General features: G+C 38.5%; 1 protein-coding gene across 5 annotated transcripts in view; it reads right to left on the bottom strand.

Annotated features, from left to right (window-relative positions):
• The window catches only part of TLK1 (tousled like kinase 1), a 91,586-nt gene that overhangs the window by 33,436 nt on the left and 30,207 nt on the right, over window positions 1–27,943 (bottom strand). For all 5 annotated transcript variants that reach the window (XM_021400019.1, XM_021400020.1, XM_021400016.1 and 2 more), the window contains 3 exons: window positions 8,733–8,851; window positions 5,180–5,251; window positions 524–599 (listed from right to left, as the gene is read on the bottom strand). In XM_021400019.1, the coding sequence (XP_021255694.1) occupies window positions 524–599; window positions 5,180–5,251; window positions 8,733–8,846 (262 nt within the window). In that variant the 5' untranslated portion in view covers window positions 8,847–8,851. The remainder of the gene's footprint in view (window positions 1–523; window positions 600–5,179; window positions 5,252–8,732; window positions 8,852–27,943) is intronic.

The raw sequence follows: 27,943 nt of genomic DNA, 5'->3' as shown, positions 1-27,943 counted from the left end.
CCTCCCTCAAAAAGTCACATTAAAGAGAGAAATGAGAAAAAACAGGCTTTGTAAACATTGAATTGAAAGTCTGTCTCATCCCGAGTCTCCTACAGCACTATGCTTATTTGTAGCAAGGAAGAATAAAATTCAATTATTTTTAAATATGTATGAAAAACAAGCAATCAGATTTTATAACCAGTAATGCACTTTTCCCCTTACCTACCAAAAATAAATACAAACCACAGAAGTACTGCTAGTTTTTAAGCAGTACACAGAATGTCATCACAGCTGCAAGTTACACAGAGAGCAACGCACAGTTCTTATGGTCAAGTACCAACACAGCTCAGGTTTTACTCGCCCTTCCCTTTGACAGATGGATAAATTTGAGGTAGGTCAAAAGATTTGATGTTTATCATCCCAAATCCAAGATCTGTCTTATGCAAGCAATACTGCAGAAATTTTTAAGGCTAACAGTCAAAAATTTGTGCATCATCATTTGATCAAATGTATATAACCACCATATAATTCATTTATAGTTTACCTTGGCTGCTTTCGCTCTGAGTGTCTGCTTTTCTTTTTCTTCCTCTGGAAGGTTCTGACTGTTTCTTCTCTGGAGTCTATGAAGAACAGAAAGAATGTGATCCAACAACAGCTCTATTTACTGCTATCACAGATATAGTACTGTGAAAAAAACTGGAATTTTCATTCATAAGATATGACTTCACAAATCAATAGGGATGTTGCTATTTCAGCTCTTAATTGAAGTAGATAACATGACTCTTGGTCAATCAAACAAAAATGAACTAGAATAGACACTGAAGGAAGTAAGAAATAATTCTTAAATATTTGTCCAAAAGGCAATTACGCATATTAATTGTAAAGCCATTATACTTTTTCCTCTGTTCTGGGGTTTATGAACACCCAACTTTATTTGACCTAGGCTGCATTTCAGTAAGATCTTCAGGTTATAGCTGTGGGTGCTTTACAGCTCTTTTATCCTCAATGAAATAATCTGACTTTTGATTGAGCTTACTACACACTGCCATAGAGTAAATACAGAATTCTAGTGCTTCAGTAAGATAGAAAATAAGGAACATTATTGTGAAGTATAGAAGTCATCTCCGAGCTAATGTAAGTTGAAGATTTCTAGATTTAAAAAAAAAATTTTTAAAGCTCAAAACGTGAATGCCTACCCACTTGGATTTCCCCTCCAGCCCTCAGCGTCTTTCTATCTCAAATGAAGTTAAATAAAACATTAATGGAAAGTGAAAAAGTATGGACTCTTTTTTTTTTTTTTCAGGAATATTATAAGTCATTGCCCAGAAATGACAATCAGAGTGTTCAACACTGACAACAAGGAAGGGTTTCAATCGGAAGCACTTTTATGTTTTATTCGTTCTCCCTTGAACTGAGCATTCAAAACAGTCCCCCTAGTATAAGTTACATTGCACAAGCTCTTTTGGTTCAAGGAAAAGTGCATCTGTGCACTTACTCAGCCTCCAAGGAGCCTCATGCCAGTTATGGGAGAAATCACAGAAGCAATTACATGAACCCTACTTAACAGTCAAGTAATGAGTGGTCCCTAATATCTCGGACTAAATTCGACATCGGTGAGAAGATGCTTCATTCTTTTATAATACCAATATTTTATCATTTGACCAGGTTTGTCAGTTTGTGCTGAAAGGATTCTTTCTCAGTACAGCAGATGTCATCACAATTCAAATTTCAGCTGATCACTAGAAGAATTTTAAATACATTTCAGTTACAAAAACTTCACGTGGATACCTTCAAAAATAAATTTTCTACAAAAATCTGAGAACATTTATTTTGGCAAAGAGGTTACTTGTGATCTACAGAACATCATCAGCCTACAAGGGGAAAGTCAGGACAAGAAAGCTCAAACTTCCTTATTTACACCACATATTTATATTACATATATTTATACTACATATTGTTTACAACAGTTACAACTGTAACTGTTTTACTAACAAGCTACAAATGAAGTTAAAATTACATATATTTATTATTATTTTAACTCTTTCAGCCAAAATCTGTATGCTTTACAATCCTATTGTACATTAGCTGACTGAACAATGTAGACACCTGAAAACAAGGTTGCTTAGAACTATACAATTATAAAAGGAGAACACGTCGCTTAGAAATACTATTTGCATCATCACGTGCAATCGCAGTCAGGTAAATTGTTAACATTAAGCTATCTCTCCACATAACTGAACTATTTAGCCAATCACTTTCATCCCATTCTTTATTTTCCAGCTTTCAATTTTGCAGATATCCTTCTAATGTAGATAGTTTTACCTACCATATCAAGCCAAAAACTCTGCAAAACTTGTCTACAAGCTAATTAATGCTTAACCGTTTAAAATTCTCACTCAAGAAAATCAGTTTCCAACTGCAGTGACTCATGCATTCCACTCAAAGACATTTAAAGAGGTTTATAGTTTTAAAACTAAAACTCAATCAAAAAATAAATGTCTATTTCATCAAGCTCTTCTGATTTCTTCCAGTATCTGATTTAAATTTCCAAACTGAAAACCATAAGCACACTAATGATGTTACCCAACAGGGTCACACTCACCCTTTCTAAGAACAATATTCACATGGCAATGTACAGTATTCAGTCACCAGCAAATGTTCTCCAAAATCCTTTCTAATGAATGGAACCACAGGAATTAACAGAAGCTGAAGACTAATTGGGCTGACGAGAGCTGTCCTAGTAAAGAAAGACTGAAGCTGCTTTGAGACACTTCAGAAGGATTTACCTACAGCCAAGATTTAGATTAAAATCCTGTTATTTCATAAGCAAGATGAAACAGTTTTGAAGTTATCCCAAACCAGCTTTTAAAACTATGTTAAAGTCACCTGCAGCTTGGCATATCAGCAGAGCACTGTACACCACAGCCTTGATCCTCTTCAATTTTAATTAGGTTCCCCTGACTCTTCTCTTCACATTCATAGTTTTAAATCTTGGATTTTAACATACTTTTTAATGAAATAAACATTTGTAAGTACCAACTCTCAACTAATTAATCTCTTCTAACGATACTTGGATAAATATTTCTATATACTTTATGTGTAGTTAAATATTTTCTACCATTATTGTAGAACTGTTAACAATGGAACTCAGGAAGTTATTTCTGTATGGAAAAAAAAGTAATAAAATGAATTTTGTTTTGTCTCAACACTTAAACCTCCAGTATGCTTTTTTAGCTGTTAATGTTTTTCATTTGCACAATGAATGAGTTGATAGTTTTGCATAAGTGCTTTCTTCTAAATCCTATCCCCTCCAAAGCTTTACAGCTACAGCAAACAAATACAGCAACGCTGTTTTCCTCAGCAGCGCATTATAAATTCCAATTAGATCAAACCTTCAGTTACTTCTGAAATTACATTTATAATGAGGGTTTTGTATTAATGGGAACTGAAGCAACTGAACAGCTACAAGCAAGCAGAGCAAAACATTTAAATAGCTAATCAAACTGGACAAATCAAGCCACAGACAAAGCTTTTCTCCTTTAAATAATTCATTATCCACAGAGAATAGAAAATACTAGTTGTAATTAAAAGAATGTATTTGTAACCAAAACAAGGAGGAGTAATCCATTTTAACAAGGGATGGTGGAGGAAGGCCAAAGTACTGGAAGTCTATCAGAAGCACCTATTCACAGTCTGAGGTAGCCACTTTAGCTTAACTACAAGCAGCTAACACATACTCAAATTAAGAACTATGTACCGCAGCAATAAAGCATTTAATAAAATAATAACAACATATAAGCTTAAAAAGAAGCCGAAACACAGGTCTGGATACTAAGATCAAACTGCCAACATTTATTGCTCGCAATGCTTGGTTTCAAGTTATTTTGCAGGTCCAAGTTTACTTTGTAAAGTATCTCTTCAAACTGTTATTCAGTTACGCTGCCCTTTTCTCGATGCATCCGTCAGAAGAAAAAAAACAACTATAATTTGTATTGTTGTATTTGCTGAGGTCCATTGTGAAAGCAAAAATAAAATATTAAATAAAAAATTACATACCAGAAAAACAAAAACGGTGTTCGGGGAAGCCTGCCTTGTTTTGAAAACTAAGTGAGAATGATATTTTTGTTTCTAACTTAGCAATGAAAAAACAGCACAATTAATGCACCACTACAGTGTGCTAAGAAACTGAGATTGTTGCTACAAATTCATTTCAATGATTTTGAGATTTGCGTTCCTACTTTTTTTCTAACAATATCTGTTTATAACACAGCAGATTTTTTCTCAACATCAAATGATGATGCTGATAAGACCGATAAGTCTTTGTACTTCTATACTATCTTCCTCTAGAGGAATTCTCTGCTGTGAAAATTTCATAGTCAAACCATTAAGAAGTCCACTTTTTCTAAGATTACAGCATGTAAGAAACCAGATGTTATTTTAAGAACTAAACTCTAAAAACTTATTAACATATTTGGTATTACAACTATAATTTAAGTGAATACAACTGCCAACTTCTGGAAATGGGTCAAGAAACCATATTTCATTATTCAATGTCATTAAGATTGAACTTTCAGAAAACAGAAGAAACCTGGAACACTGAATTGCTCCGTGTAGGGACCATTTAAAAAAATAAAAGTATTTCCATTTTAGAATCCAAGTAGTAGAATATGTATTATACATATTATCCCCATCCAGAAGTATGGCTTAAGGTTAAAACGTGCAGACTGAAGAAGTGGACTGAACTATCAGATTTACACGCCTTGGAAGAACCATTCTGCTTCCGGATCTCATGTGTGCAAGTGTAAAATGACACACTTCTACACCAAATATTAAAGGAATATTTTCAAAAATACAGCTAAACACCAGTCAATGTTTATTTGTGTTGATGAAAGCCTTGCTGTTTATTAGAAAAAAAGTTAGCAAATGTTTAAGGATTTTCAGCTGTTGATCCTCACAGCATGACTATATAGGTAATATCTACAGTCCAGAAGAACAAGAAGAAAAATAGTAAACAAAAGCTAGTCTCGTGACCAAAAAAAACAAAGAATGGAACAGTCTAGTAATGTGTGCTTTCTCGTATTTAGCTTTTTTGGATTTTACTTTAAAAGCTTCTATATAAAATAAAGCAAAGTAGAAAATAAATTATGACTTGCTAGCATTAAAATTTTGAGGTAATAATGAAACTGCCTAGCATACTTACCTCTGATTCTTTATCACTTAAAGATCCCAAGCTTCCAAAACTGTGGTTCGAACTTTCATTATTTGTTGAGGCCTACCAAGACAAATACAGTAGTTAAATATTACAAACAGATTTGTTAAGTAAGTACTTAACTGTTGTTAAGTATTACATATTGATAGTAGGGCATTACTATCACAGTTGTAACTAGTAACAGTGATCAAATTTTATGCCTGTAAGGAAAAACTGATGAACTACAGAGTCCGAATGATTTGCAAAGAGGATAAGAAATTTGATGGTTATGTGCCTTGATGTAGTGCAGTCAATTCTGTGTTTTGTTTTAAGCCAAGTAAAACCTTGGAACATTCAAAATCTTGTTTGAGAATAGCAAAACATCCAATGAAGAACCCTATGAAGTGATTCCACAGAATGGGCTTATATATCCAATATTCCTCAAAGTGTTAGAGACTTCACAATTTTCAAAAGGAAAGAGGCTTTAATTTTCTCTAAGTCAGACACTACGCTATTGCAGTTATTTTTAAAATTCATTCAACAAAAGAAAAGAACAACTTATTGACAATATTATTGTATATTCTTACAAAAAAATCGCATCCCCCACTACAACAAATTTAGACTACTGGAGAGGACAAAAAAAAAGAAACCGTAATAGTTTCAAATTCCAGTATTTATATAGAAATGTTCTGCAGATGATTTTTTCAGAGATCTTTTGAACAGAGAACGGCAACAAGGACATTTTATTGAAAGAGTCTGCTCCATTCACACAAGAAGTGCTAACATGATTTTTTTTTTTAAATTTAAAGAAAAATGCTATATTGCTGGATTATTCTCTTCTTCAATAGGAAAGCAGAATAAATACTTTGAAGTAAGGCAACTACTTAAGGCAAATACTCGCTTCAAAGCATTCAATTCCAGCATTGCATCAGCTTACAGTACAGATCTGTGACATCTTCAGGAATAACTAGATCACATCTGAATTAAGATTTCTTGAGAAATGCAATTAAACCCACAAAATTTCCGTGTGTGTTTGCTCTCAAAGAAGTCTCTAGTTTAAAAATGCCTAGATGTGCCTTGTGATCCTTCAATATCTGATCATCGGAGTCAGAACAATGATCTCAGTAACCTACACTCATACTTTCACTACTGCTGAAAAATCTTGAAGATGCTGGGCTTTACCTCCTCCAGAGCTCAAGAACAGTTAGCAGACAGGCCTTCCAAATAATAATCTCAATAAACAAGACTCCATCTCAATTTAATTACTAGAAGAATTAAGTCCTATCATTTTTTCAAAAATAATCTGTATGCATCTGTGTGCTGCAGCCTCTGCATTGTCTTGCTAGGTCACAAAAATGAGAATTTGATGTGTGAAATTAGGAATGTATGCAAAGAGGAGGTTCTCATTTTTGCCTTCAAAGTACATCTCTCTCCTTCTCTCAGTTACCTCTGCATATCAGATCAAAAAGCTTGTATCATTTTTAAAGTAAAAATCAGATAAGCTTCTCGTAACATTCCCCAACAAGACTATGGACTATATTGAAAAAAAATTTAAAAAAATTCCAAAAAGCCCAGATACAGAGTGGTCAGAAATGAGTTCAAGATATGAAAGAAATACAAACTAAACTGACAGAATTGCCATTTCACTAATGGTGGGATAAACTCCGGAAGTAGATACTGGTATTCCCCTCCATATTCCTGCAAGCAGGAAAAAGAACACATATTGCAATGTATGTTGCAGATCATTTGAAGAGTATTTCTAGTCAAAGTTAAGAAGAACAAAATCTATTAGGTGAAGATTTGTATCCATCTAGAGACTACAGTGGTAGTAGTATCTTCTGCAAGCAACTATCAAAGCATTCAGTAGTACTAAAAAACTTTATCTAGCTATTCATTTGCAAAACAATTGGATGAGATTCAACTATCTTTTCAAATAGTTCTAGGACTGTGCCAAGGACAAGAAATTTGTGTTTCATATAGTAGAGAGAAAAAGGAAATTAGTTGGCTTTTTTGTTATTGTTGTTTTGTTTTTTTTTCTGGCTAATTTGGATGAATGATCTCAGAAAGTGGAATGTAATTTGGGTAAAAATGAAATCAGTTGAACAACAAGCAACAAAAAAAGTCTTGGAGAGATTTATTGGATTGATAAGAAGCAACTCAGAGGGAGTTTAAGTTTAAAGAAAGAGAACCTCAAGAAACCTGATAATTGTTTTCAAAGAAAATGTATTTAACACAGTGGCAGACAGATTCTGAGGAAGAAAGATTGGCAATACCACAAGGGACCAACAAAGCTGTATCAAAAAATAATAGAAGACTGTATAAACATACTAGAAATAAAATGAATTCAAAAGAAGGTAGATCTAGTCATTAAAAAGGACAAAATGTCATCCAAATTGTAAGTAATTACTTGAGCCATTATAAAGAGTTAATAAATTAGGGAGTAAGAAATACTACAGAATCCAAAGTAGGAAAGAAACAAAGATGGACCAGAATTACTGAGTTTTCCCTCAATCTACTTTTAATCACAAGGGTAAAAGTATACATTCTTTGTAGTCACACTTAGAAGACAACTAAATAAGAAGAGAAAACAGCAGTGCATCAGTCACACTGCAACAATTCAATCTGATTTCTTTCATCAGCCTCTGTTATCAGGTAGTATTTTGCTGCGTAATCTAGACTAAATATAAAATAAAAACATCAAATACTATGTGGAAAGTGCTAATAAAGCTTGCACAAAATTTTTAAAATATAAGAGCATTACATGCACTTTGGAAATAGAATTCCCAAATATTTTAGCAATGGGTGAAATTAGCCTAAAATTTAATAAAGATGTTAAAAATAACTAAATTTTAAGCACAATACTTGGTGAAGTACATCCAAATACTCAAAACCAAAATGGAGTATCGTCTAGGCAGCAGTATTGCAGAAATTAAGTCTTGGAAATTAAAGCAAACTTGAATGGGATTTATAATAAAAGCAAATTTATTTTGCAGATGTATTAACTGAAGGGTAACATACAACATATGGAAGGTAATTAAGCCATGGTATTCGATGTTCATAAGGTCTTCCCTGAAGTGCTGCATCTTGGTTTTGACACTAAAGGACAGACTGCAGAAATTCTACAATCAAAGTACATAAAATTGATGTGTCAATTGGGTTTTGCTAATATAGATATAATAACCTTCAAACAAGTTTTATCTTGTAAACAGAGGTCCTTGTGTCTCTTTTAAGCAGAACAGTTATGTATTTGGCTATCTGCAGAAAGGACAGCTCCATTTAAATACTGGGAAAAACTTTCATCACCGATCACATGAACACTAGAACAAAACCACAAAAGAGCCTGTGTAACTCTATACTTCGGTGTTTTTAAGAACAATTAAGCATCTGTATGGTTCAGGATAAACAAACCTATCTCAAACCAAAATCAGTGACTAATAACAATTTTCCTGAGACTCTCTTTCACTCCAGTCCTTTATCAGTAAATAGCATGGTCAATGTACAAGAGAGACAATATAAAATACTATTTCAAAAACAGTAGATCTGGATAACTGCTCTTAATACTTACTTTAGCTCCAACACTGCAACTTCCAGTACTCCCAGTGCTGCCACTTACTACTCCTGTAAATCTTGCCTCTAACAATTCTTGTCTTCTTGGGTCCAGGCTATGAAGCTCATCCATTGCTCCTAAACAAACACACAAATTCATTACATTCTCTAAAAAGCTTGCTTACAGTAGAATATTTTACAAGTAAATATGCCACTGACCAATATAAAAAAAAATGTATACTTCCAAACTGTTAACATTTCACCATCTGTTATTTAATAACAAACTAACACAATGAATTCTAGAAATTTTGAGGAAACTTCCCTATATCAGAATACCCTTGTTAATTCTGGTGAAAACTAAAATCTATTAGAGGCATGAAAGAGTCATGGAGCTTGCAGTGTGTGATATACCAACCAGACTATTATTAATAGATGAAAAAACAAGCAATGGGAGCAAAACACTCTTCAGCATAAAACCTTCAATTCAGCAGTGCTCTTGTTCTCAGTTCTACTTCAGTTATTTAGGATATCAACATATTGATGCCTAAGACAAGTAAAAATCATAGGAAAAGGGAAAATGAGGTCATGGACCATAGTAACCAGCATGCAAAAGGGAATGCAGTGTTACTCGGAGGGCAAGGAATCAGGAAAACCTTCGCACAGGAGGTGCCTCCTACAGATGCAGTTACAAGGGGATAAAGCAACACTCCTGGCATCAGCAGAAGAAAGAAGGTGGAGGAAAATGGATGAACAAAAGGGGTTTCTGATGTACTCAAATGAGCTCAGCAGTTCAGCCTACACGAGCAGGCTGCAGTCTGATGCATAGCCTTCCAATTCGTATTTAAATCACTTACAACTCTTTAATCAGTCTGAAAGATCATCTAGACAAATACTCTTCTGTATTTATACAAACTGTGTTGTTTTTAATCTTTTCAACTACTTGAACATTCAGCTTATCTTCAAATAGGAAATACTTCAGTTGCTTTATCTTAAATAAGTTATTTAATGCCGAAGTCCTTACGCACTATTTAAAAGACATATCCCTGAAGCACCTTGCAAAATGATACAGCCTCATTTTTTCAACTAAGATACAGCTTATCAACCTTGTGCTTTTCAGTCTCACAGGGCAACGTACATTGTCAGAAAAGTAGTTCAGAAAGGACTGGAAGTAATATTGATGTATATTCAAGTGATACTATTAAAAAAAGAGGTTGGAATTTTCTTTTCATGAAAATTACAGTTTGCAATGTTTGAGTGCTCATACTGACTTCCACCCATCAGCCAAGTATCCTGACAAGCAAGGCAGCAGCACAGCTCTCCTCACAGTTATCAGAACACAAGAGGCACGATGTTACAACTCCTGGCTATCTCAGCAATCTTTAGCATTCAAAAACCAGACAGACCCTTCCGTCCTGCACACGCTGGCCACCCCAAGCCATGCAGCTCAGCCTCCACGCAGGGAGAGCCTTGGCTCAGTCACTTTCCTAACTCAAGCTGCCTGACTCTTGGCAGTGTTGTCTGTGTTGCTCCAGTGGGAAGGCCAGTGGCAGAGATCAGGGCGTCAGCACTCCACACCAGGCAAAGAACAGTCAGAAAGGAGACATTTGGAAACACACCAGTAGCACCTTCCTTTGACAGCCAAGGCACAAGTGGCTGGCAGAGCACGCCAGGTTCTGGTTCCTGAAGTGGGGAGCCGGAGGCCTCTTTTCCAACGATGCAGGAACACAGGACTGGTTTGAAATTGCAGCTGGCTTATCATCAGCAGTCATAACACTGCTCCTGAACTGGGCCAGCAGAAGTTCCTCTAATTTCCATGTGTTTTAGACTAAACTCTCAGGGGAGAAGACTGCCTTCCTACATGCACACACAGTGCCAAACACTCAGGAATACTCTTCAAACTCTTGCTTCCCAAAATCTTCTTGTCTATTGCTTCCAGTGGTTTCAGAAACAAAGCACACACTTCCTCATTTACACAAAAATACTCCTCAAATTTACACATTGCGCAATAAGGCCTTATTTTTTTAAAGCAGATCTATACAACATGTCCTTGCTACCACATACATAATCAATACCTCAGTGGGAAAGTATTCATTAAGAAGAATGTAAGAAACTGATCAAGTTTAAATGGCCACTGTCTCACCCCGTAACAGTAGAAGTGTTTAACTGTATGCCATTCTGAAATGACCAATTTTAGTTTATCCAAGCAACCTACTTAATGAAGCAGGACTAGCAGTATTCTGATTTACTAGCCTACTTGCTAGTCACTGCCCATAACAGTTCAGAGCTTACCTAAATTACTGGTACAACTCCAGCAAACCATTGCATATTGCAGAAACAGATACTACAGTATCCAGTATTGCTTATTTTAGGAAACATGGGGAAGCAACAATCTCAGTAGATAGCTAAGGCTCCCTGGAAATGGCACAGGGTAGAATTGCTACTGCAGGTTTTGGTACTCGTTTATTTAGTATGTGCCTAAATACTAATGCACTGAATAGATCAGCACTCCTGGGCTACTCTACCAGTCAGGAGGGTAATTGAGCAGGTAGATGGGTATTTCACAGCACATACAAAGTACAATTTTTCATTTTTTTCTGTTCAGCTTTTAGAGTCTACACATGCTAATGAATGCACTATATTCTCTTCATTATCTCTGCTGGAGTTTTGCTTTTCTTTTGTATTTAAATGTCCAGAACCACAGAGCACCACACAATAAACACGCATACTCCATCATCCATGCGATCAGAAGGACAAGTCAGGAAAGCTGGAGTCAAGCTTTCTCTCAACACAGAGCAAATTCCAGAGGTCTACTGAACTGCCTCCCTCAGTAATGCCGTATTCTAACACTGACTTCCACATGCAGCTGTTTCTTTCAAGAAAACACTGTTCTCTATATTCCCTCAGCTCACAGCCCAAGCTACCTGCTTTAACAGGTAACTTCAGGGTGCTAAAGCTAAGGGACAAAGACTAATTTTATTTATTTATTTATTATAAACACCAGACTTTATAAATTCAACCACTGTTGACAAGATAGATTAAATTTATAGTTTTAAAAATACACTCACAGACTAGCTGAGCTAGCTTCATTCCTACCTCAGAAATTCAACTCACCAATTCAAAGGACATGCAATCACATCACAGAAGTACCTAACCGAGGCATATTTACAGCCCTAAAAGAAGTGGCATTGCTACCAACCACTGCCATTCAAACATCCACTACCTTCCAAAGAAAACGTCTCTGAGATTACCCTATCCTCACTATGAGCCTTAAAAACTTTTCTTCTTTTCTTGTAACCACTACAGGTTCTACAAAGCCTCTTTTAGTAGTTTTGAAAAATTAAAATAACCAACACTACCTAGCTGCTGTATTTTCTTTTATTTTTGGGGGTGATGGCAGAACCTCCTGTGTTTATCTTTCAGAACTGCACACAGTCTCTAACACAGAAGTCCTATCACACTGTCCTGCAAAGGACATTTGTTTACCAGGAGCCCAAACTTCTGAGAATTTGTTTCACAATGGGTTATATCAAAAGTTAGAGTTATAAATTCAGAGAAATAACTTACAGGGTTTCTTTCATGGCATTCAGAATCCTCAGTCATACCGTATTTCTACCTTATCAAAACAGGTACTTAAGGAATCAGAGGATTCTCATTGGTCGTTTGAATTGTTTTGGTGACCAGAAAACAATGAAGTGCAACAACACCTGTAAGCAGCAGAAGGCTGGCCGCTGCCTTAGCCTCCTGTAAATAGGATCGTTTGGGACACATGGGCGCTGTGATCTCTGCCTCGAACACTGCTAGATTACAAAGCAGAGTTGCAGATTCAAAGGTCTGACAGATCAGACATGTTCTTCTTTACTACTAAGCATGGAATCAAGTCCAAAGCCTCAATCCGTGATTCAACTCCCTTATTACCCTGAATGGACTCTTGTTAGCCGGCAATGAATTACAGCTTCCAGATGAAGAAAGGTCAACAGCTTCACATATCGTCAGCTTTCAGTAAAGATAAAGTTCATTACGTGGAAGCCAGATTCTTCTGAGAACAACCCTCACGATCAGACCGAGGCCCCCTCCCCTGAATTCAGAGACAGCACAAATCACCTTTCACTGAAGTGAATGGCATACTGGTTTGGTTTGGTTTCTTTAGCAGACTTCTATGCATATAGCTTTTAACTGCACAACAAAATACTTCAACATGGAGAGCCTTATCTATTGAACACCAGAGCTCAACAATTAACCCAAACGTAAATAGCATGTCCTAACATGCTCCTAGTGGGCACTCAGGTGTTACGGTAATACACATGGTGTGAGAATTATGCCTTTTTTTTTTTAAAAACACTTCACATTAACATCAATTATATTACCACCACAAACTCTCTTCACTGACAGAAGCATGCTTTTGGTCAATAAATCCATATAATATTGATTTAAAAGGGAATGGAAAACAAGAAAGTAAAAGGTACACATTTCAAATGGTAAGAAAAGCAGTCTGGAAAGCAGACTTTTTTTTTAAAATCAAAATTCCTATAGACATATCAAACAATCTTTGAATACGAACATCAAGCTTTAACTATTCTTCCATGTACAGAAAGCATTAGTTAACAGAATTGCAAGGCAATACTTAAAGTCTTTAAGTTTGGAATATCCCAAAAATGTCTTTAACGCACTGTGATGATGCTCTAATAGTTCAACTTCTTAACAACTGAGTATGAGAACTCATCGTACATGTGCACTGGCAGATAAAACTTTAATGTATCAAATGCAAAACATACTACAGATTTTTAAATCCTTAAGCAGTCCTGCAAAAAATGTTATGTGCCTAATTCTCTTGGAAATCTCACCAACAAGAAGATGCATCCTCCTCTGTGGACCCACATGTACTTCCTTTGCATATTATTTGGGAAATGAAAACGTAAAACCATGAACATACACTCAGCTTCTTTTTTCCCTCCCCTCCTGAAAGTCCCGGCCTTCCTTACTGCAGAACCAGTCAGAAAGGACCTTCTCATTCTCCAGGAAAACAAAGTCTGTCTCCAACATAATGAAGTATTTGGTACACAGGCAACTTAATAGCCACACCGATCAAATTCTCTTCTTAATAGTAAAACTTCCTATTTATTACAGCTTATGCTTTATGCCTCAGTACCTTATTAAACCAATGGGGAACAAAGCTACTCATAACAAGCAGTCTGCGAAGTAACGTGGCTTTAAAATACAAGTCTAAGCATGGGAAAAAGCGAGGCAAATCAGAATACACTAAAAGCATTAAACAGTATGGAATGAATGCAAATTTCTTAATTTTAAAATTAGAAAAATACCTGCACCAATTAAAAGATAACATTTGAGTTGTGTAATTGAGAAATGAATCCAAAAAAACCACAAAGCTGACCAGTATTGCTAAACCTTTCTTCAACAGCATTTTTGGGGAAATCACAGAAAACAGCACTGCAAACAGCCTTGAAAACTAATGTGCTAAGAAAACAAGTTGCAGTGCTAGCATGATGGCATTAAGCCAACCAGCAGTAACTTGGGAAGGAAGAATTCAATTCCAAGATACCAGCAAAAGCACAGCCCACCCTTTGGTGAGCTTTGAAGCGCATCACCACCAAGGCCCCAGTACTTGGGCCACAGGAGTCAAAATGCTCCCACTCAAGCTAAACGAGCAGTTAACAGAGTAAAATACAATACGAGATTTAAAACAACAATCCCAAGCTATATATACCCAAACTATATATATTACATATATATAGCTACATATCCTAAAATCAATACAGGCTGTTACCAAGACTCCAGGCTTGCAGCTCTTTCAAAACACTTAACAAGAACAGCTACAGATTACCCATGACCACATTTAACCTGGAAATTTACAAGTCCTTGTAACCACTGGCTTTCCAATGGAGAGAACTAGCTTCTTTTACGGTAGCTACTACTATAACCTCCGCACAGGTGACACGAAAAACTAGAGTACTACATTTGACTTGAAAACCTTTACCGTAGGTGAAGTCAAATGGCAGCAATACACGAAGCAGGAAAGGGAAAAAAATACATCCTAATGTTCAAGTGAAACTAGCTGTTTGAAAAGATTGCAAGTGATAGGAAATTCCTAATGAGGTACACATCTTAAGCCTAGGGTCGGAAAAAACAGAATCCATTTCATTAATCAAGAGTAATTTTAAATGAGTAGTGAAAACACAGCATTTCTCAGTCCCTGAGCTGGTAACATCAAAAGACACAACAGGGAAAAAGCACGACAACAGTATTTTTTACTCAAGTTAACTCCTAAATTTAGGCAGTTCTGTTTCCTAGCAAATGCACGTTACCACTAGGTGTCTAGGTGAACTTAAAATGCTTTTCTTAACAGTCTAAAGAGGCCTTTAATTCCACAAAGCGATCCTCTTGAAATGAGGAAGACTGTGCTTTTAAAAGAACAACCTAAACACAAGCAAAATGTGACCGCTGTAAGACTGCTTCAACTTCCCATATCTCAATTTGTTTTATACCATTCCTGTCTGCTGGTTTTACCACACAGGCTCCAAAGAATTACAACCTTAACCAGAAGATATTGCTGAATTCTTACAGTAAACTTGAAACAAATTTCAGACCTCTTCCTTCATAGCCTATAGCCCTTCACCTAGCCATCAGGTTTTTGAACTACCCAGGTATTTCATAATTGGGATAACGTCCAAAAGAACAGACAACAGAACACATTTAAGTGAAAGATGACTTTTGCTGAGGGTGGGGTGGGGTTGGTAAAGAAAGGAGGGAAGACATTTTGCCTCAGAAAAAAGCTGCAGAATTAGCAGGCAGACAGATTAGACCTCGGTCTACAAAAAACCTGTAGGTAAGAAAAAAAATACTATGGGCAAATTTTGGCCTAAAAGAACATTACAAGTGTGATTTGAAAATTCATTTCCAAAGAACTTCTACAAAATATTACAGTTGTTTGATTGCTGATGCATCCTTATTAGAATACAATGTAAAGAAAACAATGCTTTTCTGATGAGGAGAAAAAAACTGCCAAAACTTCTGACTGATTTCCCATGAACTAAGGAGTTGAAGAGGAAGAGAAGCTGGTTAGGCTGTTGGGTTACCTGTATTCTAAAGTTAATTGCTAATTCTCCTCATGCTGAAACAACAGGAAAATATTCTCTGTGTCTTTCCCCTTCTCCCCACAAGATGCAGGCTATTTTTTTTTGGGAGTCCTTTGCAGTTTTTTGTTTTTTTTTTTTAATGACTGAAGACTTTTTTTTTAATGCTAAAACTGTTCATTTTTTCCAACAGCTCAACAGTCCAGGAATTCTCTCCAAAACAGAGAATAGCCTGCCTGCTGGACTGATAAGCCATTTTCTGCAAATTATTCTACAACAGAAAACAATTTTTTAATGCTAAAAAAAATTCTTATGATTTTCAGACTCCATCTACAGGCCGCCAGTTTTTAGATTTCAATTGTCTGGCCAACAACCTGGAAGGGAAAAGTGAATTAGAGAGAAATATGTTCCTGAGTGAACCTCCACTAATGTCTTAAAGAAAGAATTATGAACAAGCCACTTGACCCAATTCCAACTCAGCTAGGAAGCATATGCAGGTAACAATCTAAGATTTTGTCATTCTTCCCACCTCTCAGCTAGGTAATTTATCCTTAAGATCCCTTGCCTGTTACGTGCCTCATCAGATGGCTGTAGGCAGCTGAGGCAGAGATGGATTTACAAGTTGCCTACCAAAGCCTTCATTTTGGACATAAACCAACAAAACATACTCATGTGCGTGGGTATATGCCACAGGGACGGAAACTCAGAATGGTTCAGGCAAAGCTCGGGGAATGATTCATACACTTGAGGGGACAATAGCTCCCCAAGTGTCTATTCTACTGTCAATGGGACTCAACTGGGCATGCAACCATGTCCAAGGCAAGTCAGTAATGCCTCATTTCTGACAAGTCCCTTTGGTTCTATCTCCTGGAAGTACTACTGAACTGACCAAAAGCTCAAGAGCAACACACTGGCCTCCTGAAGCAACCAAAAGCTCTTATTTCTAAGTGACAACATCTTCCCTACGTACTGTATAGAAGTAACCGTGTTTTTTCTTTAGTGACACAGGCAACAACCTGCTGCACTTCTGCAATCATAATCTGTTTGAGGTGCAGCACAGTACCTATGAAAAATAAGGATAATGTAGCCAACAGAAATACTTGAAAGAAGAAAAACAACTGCTTGAGCATCTTTAAAAATTACATTCCAGACACGAGGAGAAACAACGTGCACATCTATGACATCTTTCAAGACTGGAGTCTGCCTAATAATTGATGGTGCCGATGGGTTTGAAAGCTACCAAAGCTTTTTGAAATATTCACTGAAACAGCCACGTGCCATGTCTCATTCCAATCCTGTTCATTATTCAGAAGACAAGATTCAACATTTAATTTGGCATGAGTCCTTACAACAGGTATGTTTTTAGCCACAGTTTTTCTTTCTAACTTTTCTTACAGGAATTCTTCACAGAATAGGTTTTTTCCATTTTGCCCCTGAAACTACTGTCATTATATTCACAATGCTTCTCCCCATCTTAATGATAGGAGTTGTCAAGTACAAAATAATTAGTGAAGGTAAGATACAGCATTGAACGTTCAACACTGTACCTACCTGTCCGTTTACAAAGCATCTAACAGAATTCCATGAGCACCACGTACAGGAAGTATGAGCATAGCAAATAATGCTATGAGCAACAACAACAAGGTTCTGAGACTGCTGAATAATGTTTAGCTCGATGAACAAAGGGAAAAAAGACAACTGAAACAATGTACAGTCTACTACTATTATCTTGAAATGTTTTACCTTGGAATGGTCACCCCGGAACAGCAGTAAGGAGGCTACAACTTGAAAATTGGTACCACTGTATCTTCTCCTCCACACTCCCTAACTAGAAAAAAGCTGAGTTCAACAGATCAGGTCAAGGGTATAGCAACAGAAATACCTGCCATGCCCAAACTGCAGAACAGTTCACTTGGACAAAGGATCCATTGCATCCAAGATCCTTCCCCATGTCCAGTAAAAAACAATACTGAGCTAGGGAAGAGCTGAGTGTATTTCCCATGCTAAAATCCATATTTGCAGGGTCTTTTCCCACCATGAAGGCCCTCCTCTATCAATCAAACTGCCACTATAGAATATACTCTGCGGGAAAGTAGTAACAGTGAATAATAACCCTTCTGAGTATGTCCTACTTACAAAAACTTATTCTGAACTCACACAATTAAGAACTTAAGTAATAAAACATTTGCTAAAAACAGATTTCCTGAGATGCTGGCTACAAAGCTGTATGCAGAAAGAGTTTGACAATGAACTCTGTACATCTGCAAAGTTGACTAAAGGGAATGATATTTACTCCTTTAAAACCTGCTACTATTTAATTGTGAGTAATAAATTTTGCCACTTTTTTTTTTTTGTTAATCTAGATTACTCATCTGCAATTGTTTTTTGGATTATTCTGAATTACCAAAAGTGATCAAAGAGCAGGTTCTGATTTGGCAGAGTGATTTAAATGGCTTTTCAACACCATCAACTTACAGCATTTAATAATGAACTGGCAGAGCCAGTGTGTACCAAATAAACAAGTAGGTTTGTTAACACTGTCTTCACTGATAATTTTCCACTGTTAACATCTGAAGAAAGCCATGCTTAAGAGGAGGATAATTGACTAGTTGATTCTTGCTATCTAAACTACTACTCTAAGCATTTAGTTCATTTAGAACAACGGTCAAATACCAATAAAGACACGTATCTTCAAAAAAATCTTTTTAATTACAACATCTGACCTGAACATCTGCTTTAGTAATAGAATAATCAGAACAAAGTACTCATTTAAAGTGTTTTTAATAAAGTTTTGTCCAAGACCAGTGTTAGGGCTGCCAGCAGCTGGGCAGCCAGTCAGTACATCCTCCTGATGTTTCTTGTCATCTCTGATCACTATAACCAGCGACTACATGAACACGATACTATCTGAAGACTCCCGTAAAGCCTTAAACCATCATCTCTTCCATTTTCAGGAGAAAGCCGCCTGGAACCTAGACTCACAGCATAACTGCAAGGTCAAGAGCAGTAAACTTTTCTTGACAACAACAATGTTCTGGTTAAGGAAAAGCTGCATTAAACGCACTGTTTCTATGACTGTATTCTATCAAGTTAATAGAAAGACTATAACAGCACTCATTGAGGTTTGTGGTGGTTGAGTTTTTTCATTTGTTTAAGTCTTCTGGAGACATGTAGTGAATCAAGAAGAAATAAAAAAGGTCCACTTAGTGCCCCAAAGGTTAATAAACCAGTGTTACTACATTGCAGTGTACAGCGTATCAGTAAACAAACATACAATACATAAACTAAGCTTATGCATACAGTTCCTCTAAAAGGTAAAGCCTATCTGCATTTTACAGAAAGCAACTAAGGTCTTGGCCAAAATTACAATAAGACATCTGTGGCAGAAACACTAAAAGACTGTATTCCTAGGTAGCACACATCTGCCTTCAACACAAAACACAACATGATGTCAAGAGAGAGAAAAAGTAACACTGCCTAGGCCACACACATGCAGGTGACACGCTGCCTGCCTATCTCTACCCCTTTTCATCTCTGCAGAGGAATCCGCAGCAATTACTGCTGCTCCTAGACAGCTCCATAAAAGGCATGCAGACAGAAAGAGAGAAGCAGAATTTGCCCTTTTCGGCTCTATTCACTGCAAAAACAGATGCTCCATATCCCCTCTGGGGAACAGGCAGCAAGTTGGGAGAAGCATGCCGCAAGTTTATGGGTCACTTCTTGGCAACACTGACTAACAGGTCACAGGATAACACGAGTTTTGTGATACTCTAAAAAAGCGCATCACACTCTTAACAAAAGCTCCCCTTTCCATCCCTCCCTATTTCTGTGCTGAAAAGCACTAAAAGCCTGGAGCGATCATGAAGAAGAAACATGCACCTAGAGAAACACTAGAAAGTACGGCAAATTTTCATTTGCTGCACTCGGTTATAAGGAAACAAATCAGGAGCCCTAAACACTCGAGACCACGAAATGGCTGTTCTGCAAGAATTTAAAATGGCACAGGCCTTTTGTACATATCAAAAGCAAACAGCAGCTTCTGCTATCTAAGGAAAGAGTGAATAGGAAGTTAAAAGCAGAGGTCACCTACCAAGAAGGAAGGGAGAGCAGTGCCCCCACCAACCAGGCTTTTCTGCTTTTCTCACTCAGAAAAAGTAAACCATAAAGGAACAAACAAGCTGTATACCTTTTTCCCATATAAATTTGTCCAGAAGTTATCTACAGAGTAGAAAATTCATTAAAAAAATCCAACAACTTCATGAAATAAATGCATCTTATTTTCCTCAGTTACAACACCAGTCACTGGGTATTTGAAAGCCATACCTGCCGCAATAGGAGCACACTGCAGCTGTTAATTCCCCCAACTTCCTAATCGCCTTACTTCCACAGCTCCCACAGCCGCCCCTGCCCTTCTGATCTCCCAGGCCTCTCGGGTGCAGACACCCAGCTCTCCATGGGGTGGGGGGAACCGCAGCACGCAGCGCCCAGGCCCAGCCTGCACTGCCACAGGCTAGCTGCGCTGCATGGCGAGAAACACGCTGATAAGGAGAAATTAACAGGAAGCCTCAAGTCTTCCCCACTGTAGCAATCTATTTCTTTCCTAACGTGGTGATCAGCTGCAACTTCAATCCATATATACTTATAGAAGAGACTTCAATTTCACATCAAACATGCAAAAAAAAAATTATCACACCTCTAAGACTGAAGGGAGACAGCCTACTCGCCTCTCACTGTAAGCACACGGCTCATCGACCATTTTGGCTTTTCAGCTACACCATTTTAAGTAAAAAGGTATTGACCTCAAAACATCAACAACACTGGCCGTTTTTTTTTCCTTTTCAAAACAGCCATACAGTGCACACAGCATGTAAAACACCAGAAATTGAAACAAAATTTACACTGAGAGCTTTCAGAAGCTCGTTGAGAAAACAGCACGACACCGGGCAGCCCATGCAGCCATGATCCCGTCCCTGTGCTGAGTTAAGGCCGCGCTAATTGCATGACTGATCGCTGCTTGTCTCTTGTAGGCACCCTGTCTGGAGGCTAGGTGGCGCTCGAAGAATCAGGCAACTACATCTGTTCTTTCTGAGCAGCTACTCAACCAGCAGCCTCTAGCTGACAGGAGAATACAAGCTTTGCTGTATAGGGGAAGACATTCACTTCCTCAGAGCTCCTTGTAGGAGTGTCTCAGAACGCAGCTCCAAGTAAATCAGTTACACAGTTACACACATACACCTGATATACTACTGACCACATCTACATTTTCCTATGCAGCATTCTCCCACTCTGCAGATAGAAGAGAGACTTGTACGAAATTACACATGAATCAGTGAAAAATCAAAAGGAAAAAATATGTTTTAATTTTTAATTCAACACCCACCCAGTTCACAAAGAAATATCATAAGTAATCATCCATCAAAAATCTGGCTTTAGATTTGCTCAGCATCATCATTAATCTGCATTACAGCTGTTTCTCCTATCCAGCACTCTGCCTAATTTTAAACCAGCTTTCTTTTCTGCTATACTATCGCTTTCATTCATTTAAGTTTTAGAAACAGATTCTCATTCTTTTCAGTGCAGCCCTTTCCTGAGGACAGCCCATCTTGCTCACTGAATGAAAAATGGACAAAGCCTGCGATCACCTGGATTGGGTTCTGTAAAATCACTACAGTTAAATCCCTGAGGGCAACCAGGAATTAGAAAATAGCAGCCCAACGTCTTTGATACTGCAAACAATATATGAATGTATACACCTGTGTACATATATATATGTTCAATACATCAGTAAAAAATGTGCAATTAACACCTGTCTTGTAGAAGGACCTGGAAACACAGCTGCACAGTATCTGTAGCACTACAGAACTAACCACAGTTATTTTAAGGGATAAGGTTGTCACTCTGGCTCCTGTGGACCACCGCAATCACTTCAGTAAGAACAACTGTGATCCAAGCTCTCATTCCCAAACATGAGATAAAGCAGTTTTCCTTCATGTAGCTCAGGCAACAAACAAGGGAGGACCATGCGACTCCTTGTATGGCAGAAGCAAGCTTCACAGAGCCTTGTGCTTACAAATGACTTGATAGAGATCAACCACTAAGTGCCACCAGGAGTAAAACTGACAAGGTTGACAAATTGGGATGCATTCTGCCCAGCATATGGTTAACCTTTCTAGTTCCACAATCTTGACTTTAGGGATCGCTAAACACCAAGCTAACTGCACTGAGGATGTTTTAAAAAGCAGACTAAATGTAGTACTAAATCTGCAGTGGGCTTGGAGAGAGGCCTCAGAGCCATGCCAGGTTCACTCACCATCCCAAGCAAGACCAGAGCCTGTGCAAGAGGTGCAGGCAGGCACCAGGTGCCCCTCACCTAGGTGTGCTGCCTTAACAGGCTACCTCAGATCAAAAAGACAACTGAAATGTAAGATCTAGTGAAAGAAACTCAACTGAAACGCACCAGGAATGAGAATGTTTTGCCAGCGGCAGTTCACAAGGTGGAGGGCAGGTGAGCAAGTGGCAGCCCCAGCAGTGGGGTGGGCATGGCACCCTGCTTGCCCAGGCACAGCGCATGCACACAACAAAGCTACACAAAGGCAAATTTCTACGTAAGTGGCGGAACACGCTGACATAAATGACTGACTGTACTATGCAGGTTTCAGCATAACTTTGAAAAAGCCCGCTTAGTCTCCAGTGAAATGAATTTAAATCCTTAATAGTTAGTCACACTACATATTCATCTAGTTACTTGAGTCACTAATTCACTGCTTTCATTTCCTACTTTCACGTAAAAAAATATTTTTGAGTACTAAAAGCTAACATGATTATTCACCCTGCTGACGATTACTTATCAAGTGAGAGAACTCATACTATAAATGTTTTGTTTTTGACAGATAAGTATTTTGTTGCATCTTTGGCTGCAACAGAACAAATTCAGTGACTCAGTGGACGTAACAAACAGCAACTGCAATGACCTGCCTTATCTTGAAGTCTAAAAAACATGAGGAATTTCCATTACTAAAGACTGAAATACTAAGAAAATCTGTTATTGTCAAAAAAACAAACCTTCATTTGGACCTCTGCATAATCCTAAGACTGGAATCCATCTTTTTCTCACTGACAGGCCGCAGAGAAACTGGCAGCACAGCCTTGCAGCAGCGTGTCCCCAGCGTCCCGTTGGGTTACAGGCCAACACTGGGCACCAGCACCACCACTGCCGCCCCTTCCCCACTCCAAAGGCAGCATTCCCTCAGCAAGCCAACTGCGGGCAGCGCCCACTCCTCAGCCACCGAGTTATGGGGCAGGTGAAGGCTGAGCGAGGGGCTTGGAGCTGGAAGAGGAAAAATGCAGTTACTGAAGCAGAGAGGAAGCAGAGGAGCAGGATGGTGAGGGAGGTCATGCCTGTTGACAGGCGCTGGTCAGAAGGGAAAACCGCAGTGGGAAGGCAGCCCTGGGGACATGGCTTGGGAAAGTGCACAGCCTGCCCCAAGAGCGAGAAGGGGTCCCCACACAGCCGCTGGCACTGCTGCCCCACAGCCACCTTCCTTACAAAGCAGGGAATGCAAAGGTGCAAGATCAACAGCAACAACAGAGCGACTTATACTTTTTTTTTTTGTATAAGCAAATAAAGAAAAAGGAAGATTTAAGGAGAATGCCAGTAAGGTGGCGTCAGCCACAGGCAGGGAGCGGTGGCTGTTGTTTGCACTTCTCTAGAAAGGCCAAACAAGTGTAGGGCTCAGAGAACAACATGCTGTGAGATTTAGCCAGGAGAACAAATCAGGTCAGCTTTCAATCACACGACATGAAGAGTGAAAAAAAAAAATCACTATTAAGGTCATTTACTGGAAGCAGTTTTGCCATCACGGCTCCAGTACTTCATTTCCAAATTAAGTTATATGTTGCAAGGATAGTGAACAGGAGAAAAATACAAAAAAATTACTAACATAATGCATAGCCAGACTATGCTTTTTTGTGAACTTGATGTGTTTCCATTCCTCCGTTTGAAAGCAAACAGCAATAGAAAAAGCTGGAATTCAAGGTATGGCAAAAATAGCAGTATGAACCTAGCAACCATATTTTGTATTATCTGCAATATTCATCAATGGGTTTAGCAAAATGATGTATGTGAAAGCATGAAACAGGCTTTGACAAAATAAATAATACATGATTTAAGAACATTTCTACTTTAACGCAACCAATTTTTTTGCATAACCTTAGCGTTTAAGAGAGTGATATGGGTTTGGTGGATCCTACTAACGGTATTCCTAATGTCAAAACAGCTCACCAAGACTTCACACACACTCTGTATATGCAAAAAAGCGAATGTCTCCCCGCACAATATATAAAATTGACTATTCCTTAGTATTAACCACTTGGATGCTTAGGACGTGTCAGCACGTAAACCAGAACATCTCATGATAATACTGAGAAGACTATCCTTTTGCTGAGTTTTTGAGCCATCCAAAACAGCCATTTCAGCTTAAGGAACATTGTTTTGATGCTCTCAACACGTTTTGCTATGTAGGCTTTTCTTTTTTTTTTTTTTTAAACTACACACATGAAGAAAGCTGAGCTGGTATTTCATCACGTTGAACTTCTCCCACTCTTCCTGCGTTTACCTTTTATGAAAGGCTAAGGTTTGGAGTTTGTTTTCAATTAAAAAAAATACTACAAAGAACAAAAAAACGTAGAAATGAGTAAAACTGAGGACAAAAATATTTACATTCTTTGTCTAAGAACAAGCTGGTAAAAAACAAGTATATGACTAGAGATCAGTGTGCACCGGCTATGAAGTTAATTTAAAGAATGAGCTAGTAATGACACAGTGTTGCGTGACAAATGCATTCGTGTATTTCCAATTGATTTAAACACATTTTACACCACTATATAGCCAATAAGTTTTCTCTTTAAAAGTCAGAACTCTTTCACACACTGAAGATAATCTTGGAATTTTTAAGTTTTCTTATTCAATTAATTCTCAGTGACCAAAGCACAGAAGGGACTGCATGATCAGAAGATCCAAGCTGAGAGTTTATGGTCATTGAGGATGATCTTAAGTAGATCAATCATTACAGAAAACAAGGCGTTATACATAAGCTACGAATCTCATTAACATAATGTAGCATTTTGACATGATATTTCTAATAAAAAGTTACCCTGAAGAATGGAGATCATAATGTAACATGCACAATAATGAATGTAAAGAAAGAGGTTACCTGAAACATATTCCTTCATTGGACAGTACAGAAAGTTGAACACAGAATCTTCTAAATACTGTATCTGAACTAAGATGAAGCATGATTATTTTCTAACAAGCTATATATTCTAGTTCAAAGGACAGCAAACACAGGATTAGTTGCTATTCCTCTCCAAATAAGCAGAAATGGAAGGCAAAAGAAAGGTTAGAGGAACATTATGAAAAATAACACAAAGGCTTTTTACTTTGAGAAATTTCAGAACTTATGGAACATCTTTTAATACACTGGAATGCAGCATTAACCAGAAAAAAAAACTACATTTAACAAATGCAGCTATACAGTCCACAGGTCTGACAAGTCTCAGAAAGAGGAGTGAAAGAAAGACGTAATAGAAATTCTACTTGCAGAGTCATCTGAGTTGGTCTCCCTAAAACCAAGATCTCCCAGTATTCAGTAGTGGAAGAAGAGTAGGGAAATGCTTCCGTTGTTAAGCCCAGCTGATGTCCTGGGCATCAGAAACTCACTGAATGAAGTTCACGACCATGATCTGAACTATATTCTTCCAGGAAAGACATCTACTTGCACGTCCATCATTATTTTCCGATTTGTTATTCTTACACATATTGTTCAGAATTTTTCTTATTAAAAAAAATAAAAACAGCAAAAAAATATTACACCACCAGAAGCCACAGTTGCAGGACGTGCTTTACGCACCTACATATGCTCCGAGCTCAGGATACTGCCATAAAGCTAAGTTAGTGTCACAGAATGGCTTTGCTTGGAAGGTTGCCCAGGGCTCCATGCAGCCTGGCCTTGAACACCACCAGGGACAAGCCATCCACAACCTCCCTGGGCAGCCTGTGCCAGTGCCTCACCATCCTCTCAGTGAAAAATTTCCTAACATGTGATCTACGTCTTCCCTTTTTTAGTTTAAAAACATTCCCCATTGTCCTATCTGCCCATCTAAAAAGTCAGTCTCCCTCCTGATTATAAGCTCCCTTTAACTACTGAAGGCCGCAAGAAGGTCTCCCTGGAGCCTTCTCTTCTCCGGACTGAACAAGCCCAGCTGCCTCACCCTGTCTTTGTAGGAGAGGTGCTCCAGCCCTCCGAGCACACTCGTGGCCTCCCCTGGGCCTGCTCTAACAGCCCCAAGTCCTTCTTGTACTGGGGGCCAACTCCCTAAAAGGTTAGGCATATGTGATGTCACACATCAAGACTTCCTGTTATTCCTCAAAAAACACGTTTTCTTTCCTTGTCTCTTACAGGTATAGCTGTATTAGAAGTCCAAAGAAAAGGAATCCAGTACTTTAAACCCTACAAACAATTACAGTCAGGCTTCATTTCCTGTAAAAAGTGCTCTGGAATTTCTTACCCCCATCCCAAACCCTGAAGTACGGGTTCATAAGGGGTCATAAGGACATCGCAAAGCACAGCAGCCTTTAAGTTTCCACCCTCTTAGAGCTGTGTAGATATGGTGAGGCAAGGCCCATTTCTTAACACTCTCACTGTTACCTCCCGGCACACGGTGGTAGTACCGAGGAACTGTTTCCCCCCGCTAAAAAGGAAAAATTCAAGTAAAAACATCCGGAGGTGAAGTTCCATATCCTGAAGCTACCAGACTCAACTGCGCTCCAACAACTCAAACCTCAGCACTGAGAGGGGGCAGCACGATGCAGGCAGGACCAGAGCTCCGGGCCCAACTAACTGCAGCCTGGAACTGCCCCAGACCTGCCACCCAACGGCTCAGGGCAGCCAGTGGTGCCCAGTGCTGCATGGCAACCGACAACTCGGGGCAGGAAAGGCCGCCATCTCTCCCCAGCAATGGGCAAGGAAGAGTGGCCACTGGGTTTGCGACCAGAAATAACCGATGCATTTCACAAACTACAGGCATTCCACTTCTGTTCGAGCTGGTTTAAATACAAAAAAACACTTGGATATATTTGTTTCTTCTTACATACCTAGCACAATTAGGATTCATTTTATTTGGCTTTCAGCTAACTTTATTACCTATATAAAGCACTAGGAATTACGTTTCTTAAACACAAAGAATCTAAGCTGTGTAATTACTTAAATAAATGCATATAGATACTAGACGGGGGGGACACAAGTAGCACGATAAAATTAGACCAATTAGAATCAACTTTTCTTTAGGAAAAATAATTAAGCACAATTGCAAATAAAATTAAAAACAATTATTTAATCAGGATTTCCTGCTCACTGATTTAAGCCATGATTAAAATCGGTGATATAATTGCTACCTCCAGCCCTGCTCCCAGCACGGACCCTCCCCACGGCTCACAGTGCCAGCCCCTAGCATGCCTGACAGCCCAGCCCTACAGCCCCTCTGCTGGGGCCGAGTCTGACTGAGCTCTGCCAATGCCTGAGAGCTCCCGTACTCCCACCACCTTACCATGGCCACCCCTGGGAAAGGCTGGTTACCAGGATCTTCCTGCTGGCACCTTCCGGTGCTCTGCTCAGTAAGGAAAGGAAGGAATGAGACCTGCAGAGGGTGCTTAGGCAGGATGCAGACCCTGAGTTTCTGTCCCAGACAGAGCATCTCAATAAGGGCTGAATTAAGATGTAGGGAACTGCAGGATCCAAAATACCCTCTGATGCTCACGCGTTCTTCTCTGCTGCAGCAGAACTCAATCCTTAAATATTGAACACAGTACCTGTCCTTTGCCATCTTCATTAGAAATTTTCTAGTTATAAGTCCACCTGAGAAACCAGACTGTATTTCAGAGGCCAGCTTCTGTTTAATGGCTACCCTGAGTCATAAGCGGGAGCTCAGTGGGATTGCCCTCCCACACTCACGTTCAAAACACAGAAAGGTGCTCTTTCTTCCCCTATACAACTCTTAACTTCCACTCACAGCAACCCAGCAAACCAAATTTCCCTTTTCCTCTTTCACAGCTAAAACACACCAAGCCAAACAAAAAGAAGTTCAC

Source organism: Numida meleagris, chromosome 5, assembly GCF_002078875.1.
Source record: "Numida meleagris isolate 19003 breed g44 Domestic line chromosome 5, NumMel1.0, whole genome shotgun sequence".
Taxonomy (NCBI): domain Eukaryota; kingdom Metazoa; phylum Chordata; class Aves; order Galliformes; family Numididae; genus Numida; species Numida meleagris.
The sequence above is the reverse complement of the archived record's forward strand: the minus strand, read 5'-3'. Positions and strand labels throughout refer to the sequence as shown.